The 9,591-nt window shown below is 41.6% G+C and overlaps 2 protein-coding genes across 2 annotated transcripts in view; both read right to left on the bottom strand.

Moving 5' to 3' along the window:
- Positions 1-9,591, bottom strand: part of NUP205 (nucleoporin 205) — a 168,003-nt gene that overhangs the window by 129,140 nt on the left and 29,272 nt on the right. The window lies entirely within an intron of this gene.
- On the bottom strand, positions 5,973-6,122 carry LOC102502899 (NADH dehydrogenase [ubiquinone] 1 alpha subcomplex subunit 1-like). Its single transcript, XM_014586480.1, has one exon. It carries the CDS (start codon positions 6,120-6,122, stop codon positions 5,973-5,975), a length of 150 nt encoding a protein of 49 aa, XP_014441966.1.

Here is a 9,591-nt window from a genome sequence, read left to right as displayed (position 1 = left end):
AGAGAGCCAGTGAGAGGGAAAGTGAGAAATCACCCCCCAGGGGAGATGGCCATGCTACATTCCCTTCTCTTCCAAACTCCTCCTGAGATTTTGGGCATGCACATATAGTGCCCCGTGTGATTCTCAAGCCACCAGGTCTGACGCTTAAACCATGGTCAGACATGTGGGAGTCCAGTGCCCTAACCACATGTCACCTGCCAGCCTCTTATTTCTTATTATAAACTAATAAATTGGCACTCTGGTTTTACCATTATGAATCTTCTTATGATTTTTTAATTTCAGTAGGAGTCTACTCCCTACTGCCCACGTTGTTCTGGAGAACTAACAAAACAGCTTTCTAACCCAATAAATTGGAGGATTGAAGACTAGAATAGGTCCATTCAAAATAGTTGCATCCTTTTTTTTTTTTTTTTTGAGAGGTTTTCGCTATAGGGCGCATGCGCTCACCAGACAGAGAGAGAGAGAGACAGAGAGATAGAAAGCAAGAAATCACCCCCCCAGAGGGGATGGCCACACCACAATCCCTTCTTCTCCATTCTCCTCTCAGGATCTTGGGCGCGCACGCACACGCGCCCGGCGTGAGTTTAAGCCACCGGGTCCGGGACTCAAACCACGATCGACTACGTGGGAGTCCAGCGACATAGCCATTACACCAACTGCTTGTCCCCAAAGTAGTTGCATCCTTACTAATCTTGTCTATGCTGTAAGTTTATTCCTTTTCTTGAACAACACATGCATACATGCATGAAAGAGACAGACAGAGATAGGCAGGCACTCTCAATAGGATCTCATCATACCACAATCCCCTTTCCCCAGCCCTCTACTTAGTTAAGATCTGGGGTGCCATGCACCCAATGTGTTTTGGGTCAACTGGGGATTCAAACCCGTGACTAGTCATGTGACTTCCAGCACTGCAGATCATCAGTATGCAACCTCTTGTACCACTGAGGCTGGACCAGCGTGATCTTTATATAATATGAATCCAGTCTTCATACTTTCCTACTTAAATCCATTACAGGGTTTCATTTTATTAGGTTGAACCAAGTGGAATTGTTGGTCAAAAATGAAAATAAATGATTTTATCAACCTTATATGAAAAAATAAAACAGAACCTCCTTACCTATAAGGACCTGTATGATCAAGACCTAAATTCTTCTCACCCCTTTTCCCATGTTGATGGTTTTGTTGTACATTAGTTTCCTATTTTTTCAATAGCAACCCATTATAAGAAATATTTTTGGGGTCTGGCAGGTGGTGTGGTGGTTAAAGGTGCTAGGTCCCCACATGGAGGACCATGGTTCGAGTCCTGGACCTAGTGGTTTGCTTTCTCAATTTCTCTCTCTCTCTCTCTCTCTCTCTCTCTCTCTGTCCAAATTAAAAGTAATAATAACAAATGGAATTAAATAAATAATTTTTTTTCCGGAGAGGTTTTTGCTATAGGGCACATGCACTCGCCAGACAGACAGAGACAGACAGAGAGACAGAACGTGAGAAATCACCCCTCAGGGGTGATGGCCATGCTGCAATCCCCTCTCCTCCACTCTCCTCTTGGGATCTTGGGCACACACGCACACGCGCCCGGCATGAGTTTAAGCCACCGGGTCTGGGACTCGAACCGCGGTTGACTACATGGGAGTCCAGCGACATAGCCATTACGCTAACTGCTGGTCCCAATAAATAATTTTTTTAAAACAACATAAAAAAAGAAAGATGGGGCTGGCAAGTGGTGTGGTGGTTCAGGCGCTAGACTCCCACATGGCTGACCATGGTTCAAGTCCCAGACCTGGCGTCTTGCTTTCTCACTTTCTTTCTCTCTCTCTCTCTCTCTCTCTCTCTCTCGCTTTGTCCCTCTCCAGTCAAGTTAAAATAAAGTTAAATAAAATAATTTTTTTTAAAGAAAGAAATACATTTTACATCTAGGGTATACATTTATATAAGCAAATCTGATTCGCTTTCGGTCTTGATTTGAACATTAATACCCAAGAGAAACTTTCTTTTTTGTTGTTTGTTTATTTTGATTTATTGAGAGAGAGAGAGAGAGAGAGAGACAGGTAGGTGCTCCTGACAGGACCTTCCGACTACCATCCACCTCCAGTCTCAGCTGGCATGCACGGGGAGGTCCCAGGACACAAACACAGGACCTTTCCCATATGGGTTCAGTTGTAGTACCGCTGTGCCACCACCTGGTCCCCCAGGAGAAACCTGTGCACATGGATTTCACTCCATCTTTAATTCTCTTTCATTATCTGTCATTGCACCCTGATTTTGCGTAGCGCTCAGCATAATCTAGTAATTAGTAATAAATTCTACACTTATTGACTTGTGAGATGCAGTTCCTGATATCCAAAAGCTGGTCTGATATAATCTCTCAGGCTTTGATGTTGCTACTAGCTGGTCCAGCACTCAGCTAGGTTTTGATATTTTCTGGTGGAACATAAACAATGTGGCAGAAAATCAACATTAGGCAAGGCCACTCTGTGACCACGATGAATTAAGACCGCACTATGACCACTCTAATCAAGTCTGAACACAGAGAAAACATTAACATTGTCCGAGATAGAAAATACCAAAATACCTCCTCCGAGCCAATGGGAGTGACTGCCACTTCTTTCCCAGTTACAGCTTTAGCTTACTCTAATCTGCCCTCCCAACAGATAAAATAGGTTGGGATCCTCAATCATGGATTTACTCCCATTTCCTGAAAGCACCTAATCCAGGCTGAATCTCTGCTCCTTGGACCCTACCCAGAATTGCTGAACTTAAATCTTTTAAACCCTTTCTTTCTTTCTTCTTTTTTTTTAAAAAAAGAGGTTTTTGCCTTAGGGTATGTGTGCTTGCCAGAGAGAAAGAGAGATAGTGAGAAATCGCCCTTCAGGGGGAATGGTCACACCACAATCCCTTCTCCTCTATTCTCCTCCTGAGATCTTGGGCACACATGCCCACGCGTCCGGTGTGAGTTTAAAGCCACTGAGTCCAGGACTTGAACTGCAACTGGCCATGTGGGAATCCAGCGATGTAACTGCTATACCATCTGTTGACCCCTTAAATCCTTTTTAACACCCTCTCATACTAAGATACCCCCCAGTTTCCCATTATGTGTGCTCTCCTCAGCAGCAATGTTTTAAAAAGCCTATCTTGTTCAACTAAAAATGTGTTTCTGGTATATTATGCCCCAGTATATTTCCTAGGCCTTACGTGATGTGTGGCATTTAGGAAGTTCTTAATAAATATCTTCAATGGGCCAGCCTAATGGTTAATGAAGACAGATCCCATATGGCAGACTGGTTCAAATGGTGGCTTGAAAAACTGGCTGGGTGTGTGAGTGCATGCATGCTGAAAATTCCAACAGGACAGACAAATGGAGGAGAAGGGATTGTGACACTGACCATGCCCAACTGGGAGGGTACTCTCTCCCTCACCCCCTCTATCTCTCTGGCAAGTGCATATGCCCACTGACTAAATAAATAAATAACTTGGATAAATCAACACAAATGAGAAAGAATGATAAATTATGTCATTAATATTCACTCTCCTGAGCTGAAGCAGAGGCTTCATCCGTGCTGATGGCTAGCTGACCTTTCTGGGAGATTCTATTCTGCCTAGCTGTGTGATTTCATGGCTATCAGCTTTCATTAAGAACCTCTTTAAACATTTTGTTTTCTTTTCTCTGTCTCTTCTGCTAGATAGATAAGTGTTTAAGTTCAGTTAAGTGTATTCAAATCACTTCTTCCTTGATCTTGGCTTACTGAATTCTGAATTTCTGGTAGTTAAATGTTCTCTGGATTGTAACTGGCAAAGCTAAAGTCTCTTGCTCCTGAATCTGCAGAGTAGTCCCGTCAGGCTCTTTCCAAATAAGTACTTCTTTGGCTGCCAGCTTCTGACTCCCTCACTCACCCCATCTGGCTTCTCATAGAATAGCTAATCTCTATTTGAGATTCATCGGTAAGCCTTCACAATTACTAATTTTTTTTTTATTGTAACAGTAACACATGCTCATTATAGAACACCCAGAAAAACATAAAATGTTGCAAAGAATAAAAATAAAGGGCCAGTCTGTGGTATGGTAGGTTAAGGCAGTTGGATCCCACATGGCTGAGAGGTTCGAGTCCTGAAACACATGCCATGTGCATGTGTATGCATGTCCAAAATCCTGAAAAGAGGGCAAAATGGAAGAGAAGGGATTGTGGAAGGACCATCCCCCACTCCCCAAAGTGAGTGCTTTCTCACTTTCCCTCTTTCTCTTTCTCTCTAGCAAGCACCTTCTGGCAAAAAAAAAAAAAAAAAAGAAGAATTTTAAATAGCAATTAAGAAATGGAAATTAGCCACAATCCTATAATCAGAGATCTTGAATTAACTCCAGTAGGACACATTGACATTAATATAAATTATTAATACTAGATATTCAATTCATCTCTCATGTTCTAGTGATACATGTAACCATACATCATAGGCATTGTCTTCACCATTAAATATTCTGTAGGTCACTATTTTCAACTTTGTCAGTTTCATTCAGAGAATACTTGTGTGCTGAGAAAGCCAGCATATCACTCCAGTGCAAGGGTATACAGTCCTAGGTAACATAACTTACACTCCAGCATTCAACAGCTCTACTTCTTTTCATCATTCTTTGTCACAAACTCTTTCTTTTTACTTACTTTTTTATTTTCAACAGGGTCTCGCTATGTCATGATCTTCCTGCCTCAGCCTTCTATAGGCTTGTGCCACAGCACCCAGCTCTCTTTATTTATTTATTTATTTATTTAAAAAAAATTTTTTTTGAGAGGTTTTTGCTATCGGGCATGTGTGCTCGCCAGACAGACAGAGAGAGACAGAGAGACAGAAAGCGAGAAATCACCCCCCAGGGGGGATGGTCACGCCGCAATCCCTTCTCCTCCATTCTCCTCTCGGGATCTTGGGCACGCACGCACACGCGCCTGGCGTGAGTTTTAAGCCACCGGGTCCGGGACAGGAACCGCGGTCGACTACGTGGGAGTCCAGCGACATAGCCATTACACTGACTGCTGGTTCCCAGCACCCAGCTCTTAAGTGGGCTGGAAATTGAACCTGAATCTCCACTCTTGCCTTTGCCTTCCGAATAACATCGACCAGCATGCTACTGTGGCTTTGCCTCATTGTTACAAACACTTTGATGTTGGGACCAGCAGTTGGTGTAATGGCTATGTTGCTGGACTCCCATATAGTTGACCACGGTTCAAGTCCTGAACTTGGTGGCTTAAACTCACTCTGGGCATGTGTGTGTGCATGTCCAAGATCCTGAGATGAGAATGGAGGAGAAGGGATGGCAGCATGGCCATCCCCCTGGGGGGTGATTTCTCAATTTCTGTCTGTTTATCTCTGTTTCTGGTGAGGGCGCGCGCCCTATAGCAAAAACCTCTCAAAAAATAAAATTAAAAAGAAAAAAACACTTTTGATGAACATCTTTATGTATAACTTTTGTCTGCATTCTTTTTTTAAAATTTTACATTTAATCATTGTACATCTTTCCTGCATGTAACGTGGTTTTTTTCAAAGTGTACATTCATTGCATGTTGACCAACTCAGAGATATGATCGTATACATCATCTTCAGCAGATAACTTTCAATTCTTTTAAAAAATATATTTTATTTTATTTATTTATTCTAATTTAACCAGAGAGGGACAGTGTGTGTGTGTATGTGTGTTTAAGAGAGAGGGAGAGAGAAAGAGAGAGAGAAAGCAAGCCACGAGGTCCGGGACTTGAACAGTGGTCGACCATGTGGGAGTCCAGTGTTCTTAACCACACCATCTGCTGGCCCCTATTCTTTTTTTCTTTTTCATTTTAGTTTTATTCAGCACTATTACAGAGCACACTGCATGTTACATAAAACACTATCTAACCTTCTAGCAGGGGTAGATGACCACAACTGAGTTATTTTTTTCATCAGTCAGGAAACTACTTCCTTAATCAATGATTTCCAAACCCTTTGACACATCATGAACAATTAACTCCAGAGATGTGCCTATCTTTTTCCATCAAATGCCACTGATACGTAAAACGGGCAACCCTCTTTTCCTTGCTCCGGTTCATGAACTTGTGCATGGACACAGTGGCCATTCCAGGAACGACCAAGCATGTGTCCATGGCGGCATTCCCAAGGAGAATCTTGAATCACATCCCAGCACCCAAATCCTGCCTCCAGTCTTCTTAAAGATGACCGAGCTCTCAACTTTCAATTCTTGTAACCATGAAATGTTTGTTTGTTTGTTTTTCCCCCGGGGCCTCTCCCTCTCACTTTCTACTACTATCCAACCCTTCCAACTTTGTTGTCATAACTTCCAATATTTCAGTTTCTGTCATAAAGTGCAGACATTCTATGTAAATTGAGAGGGGACATGCAATGTCTGTCTGTCATAGCCTGGCTTGCTTTACTTAGTATTAAATCTTATTTTATGATTATTATTATTAGTAGTAGTAGTAGTAGTTTTTTTGGCCATAGGGTACATGTACTTGCTGGAGAGACAGGGAAAGACAGAGAGATAAAAAGCGAGAAATCACCCCCTGAGAGAATGGCCATGCTACAGTCCCTTCTCCTTCATTCTCCTCTTGGAGTTTTGGGCATGTAGGCACACACGCCCGGAATGAGTATCAAGTTGCCAGGTCCAGGAACTTGAACCTTGGTCAGCCATGTGGGAATCCAACAATATAAACATTGCTGGTCCCTTAAATCTTCTATGTTCATCCACTTTGTATCAAATGTCAGGATCTCACTGTTTTTTATAGTCATGTCAGTTTTTTTTTTCAGTGCAGTCATCTGTTCTTGGGCATTTAGGTTGATTCCATGTCTTAGCAATTATGAATAATGCTGCAATAAATATGGATATGCAAGTGTCTTTCTGATGGAGTGTTCTCCCATCCTTTGGGTAAATACCCAGGAGTGGCATCCTTGGGACATGTGGTCATTCTATTTGTAGGTTTTTGAGGAACGTCCATATTGTTTTCCAAGTGGCTGTACCAATTTACATTCCCTCCAGCAATGTAGTAGGATTCTCCTTTCACTATAGCCATTATAAAGGTCTTCTAGAAGTAACATTAGTATGTGTAAACTTTATTTTTTTAGAAAGAGGTATTTTTGCTATAGGGCACATGCACTCACCAGAGAGACAGAGAGAGACAGAGAGACAGAAAGAGAGACATCATCCTCCAGGAGGGATGGCCATGCCACAATCCTTTCTCCTCCACTCTCCTCTCAGGATCTTGGGCATGCATGCACATGTGCTTGCCCAGTGTGAGTTTTAATCTACTGGGACTTGAACCATAGTCAACTACGTGGGAGTCCAGCAACATAACCATTATGCCATCTGCTGGTCCCTGTATGTGAGAACTTTGTTTTTTTAACACTTTAGATAGATATTGTAAAATTGCTTTAAAGACATTTTCAATTAACATTCTGCTGGAGAATGTACTGATTCGCCAAACTTCAACAACACATAGTACTAAAGTTTTTGTTTTTGCTTTTGTTTTTCATTACCAGAGCACTCATGAGCTTACCAGAGAGGGAGAGAGAGAGAGAAAGCCCCCCTCAATGGGGTTTGGCATACCATGATCCCCTTTCCTCCCTTTCTTCATCTTGTCAGGATTTTGAGCACTCATGCACAAGCACCCAGCATGTTTCTCGAACCACTGGGGCTCACAAACCACAGTTAGCTATGAGGGTTCCAGTTCCTAATGCATGGAGATTCACCACTGCCCTAAGGAACCAATCCAATACAAACATTTTTAATTGAATGTTAATTAGAATTTTGTTTTTTAAATGGTATCTAGCATTTTTTTTTTTTTGAGAGGTTTTTGCTATAGGGTGCATGCGCTTGCCAGAAAGACAGAGAGACAGAAAGCAAGAAGACCCTCTGGGGGGGATGGACATGCCAGAATCCCTTCTCCTCCATTCTCCTCTCAGGATCTTGGGCTTGCATGCATGCACGCACATGTGCCCAGTGTGAGTTTAAGCCCCTGGATCCGGGACTCAAACCGTGGTTGACTACGTGGGAGTCCAGCGACACAGCCATTACTCTAACTGCTGGCCCTCTAGCATTTTCTATTGTAGGTGAAGTTCTTGAATTTGTTCAAATACAAATACTCATACTGTACTATATTTAATTTATTTTTGTAAAATAATTATTTATTTAATTTTACTTATTCATTCATTCATTTTAATTTGATGAGAGAGAGAGAGAGAGAGAGTGAGAAAGCAAGCCACCAGGTCCAGGACTCGAACAGTGGTCGGCCATGTGGGAGTACCCAGCACCTTAACTACCATGCCACCTGCTAGTCCCCTGTACTGTATTTTAAAATATAATTAAAGCAAGCATAAAGGGCTAAAAATAATGTGACCCAATAGCTTTTGCATATAAATTCTTTATTATAGACCCTCGAAAATAACTGTAACAAAATCTAACTAATAGTATGAGATAATGTTTTCTTTCTTTCTTTCTTTCTTTCTTTCTTTCTTTCTTTCTTTCTTTTTTTTTTTTTTTTGAGAGGTTTTTGCTGTAGGGGGCGTGCACTTCTTGGAGAGATAGAGACAGAGACGGTGAGAGCGAAGGGGAGAAATTGTCTCCCAAGGGGATGTCCCTTCTCCTCCATTCTCCTCTCGGGATCTTGGGCATGCACGCACACGCGCCCAGCGTGAGTTTTAAGCCACCGAGTCCAGGACGCGAACTACGGTCAATTATGTGGGAGTCCAGCGACATAGCCATTATGCTAACTGTTGGTCCCCGAGATGTTTTCTTTTCTTTCTTTCTTTTTTTTTTTTTTAATGAGATAATTTTTTCAATCTGGAAAAAACAGTACATGTCATTGCCATATTTATCATTTCATGTTGACTTGAAAATTATCAGTGGGGGAAAAGGATTACCAGGTTATAATTTCAATAAATCAGTATTTAGGAAAAGATTTATATAAATTTTGCTTATTTATTGTGTGCTACTAGGTTAGCCATGACTAAGATTAGGGACGGGAAGAAAGGGAAGAAAGTTATTCCAGACAGATTTATCTCTCTGCCAAAGGTTCAAAAATACCAAGTCATTTCCCTGATGGTGTTTTGCAATTCTTTGGATGCTGCTGTTTTCTCATAACAAGCCCCTTGCCTATAACCAGAACTATTTTACCCCCTCCAAGTTCTTTGAACAAAATTTCTTGCACACTGAACTTTATTTTTAACCCCCTTGAAAGTTTCTTTGACTCAATTACTTAATCTACGTATCCAACAACATATAACAAAGATCATTCATCACGACCAGGTAGGCTTTATACCAGGGATGCAAGGGTGGTTCAATATATGCAAGACCATAAATGTAATACACCACATTAACAGAAAGAAAGATAAAAACCATATGATCATCTCAACTGATGCGGAGAAAGCATTTGATAAAATACAGCATCCTTTTATGATTAAGACCCTCAGTAAGATTGGTATAGAAGGGTCATTTCTGAACACAATAAAAGCAATCTATGAAAAACCTACAGCTAACATTATACTGAATGGGGAAAAGTTGAAAGCTTTTCCCCTGAAAACAGGTACTAGGCAAGGCTGCCCACTTTCTCCACTGCTCTT

This window comes from Tupaia chinensis, unplaced genomic scaffold (genome assembly GCF_000334495.1).
Source record: "Tupaia chinensis unplaced genomic scaffold, TupChi_1.0 Scaffold000140_1, whole genome shotgun sequence".
Taxonomy (NCBI): domain Eukaryota; kingdom Metazoa; phylum Chordata; class Mammalia; order Scandentia; family Tupaiidae; genus Tupaia; species Tupaia belangeri.
The sequence above is the reverse complement of the archived record's forward strand: the minus strand, read 5'-3'. Positions and strand labels throughout refer to the sequence as shown.

Bases quoted from the DNA above. Each gene is read 5' to 3' on its own strand.
- LOC102502899 (XM_014586480.1), bottom strand. From the start codon at position 6,122: ATGGACACATGCTTGGTCGTTCCTGGAATGGCCACTGTGTCCATGCAC.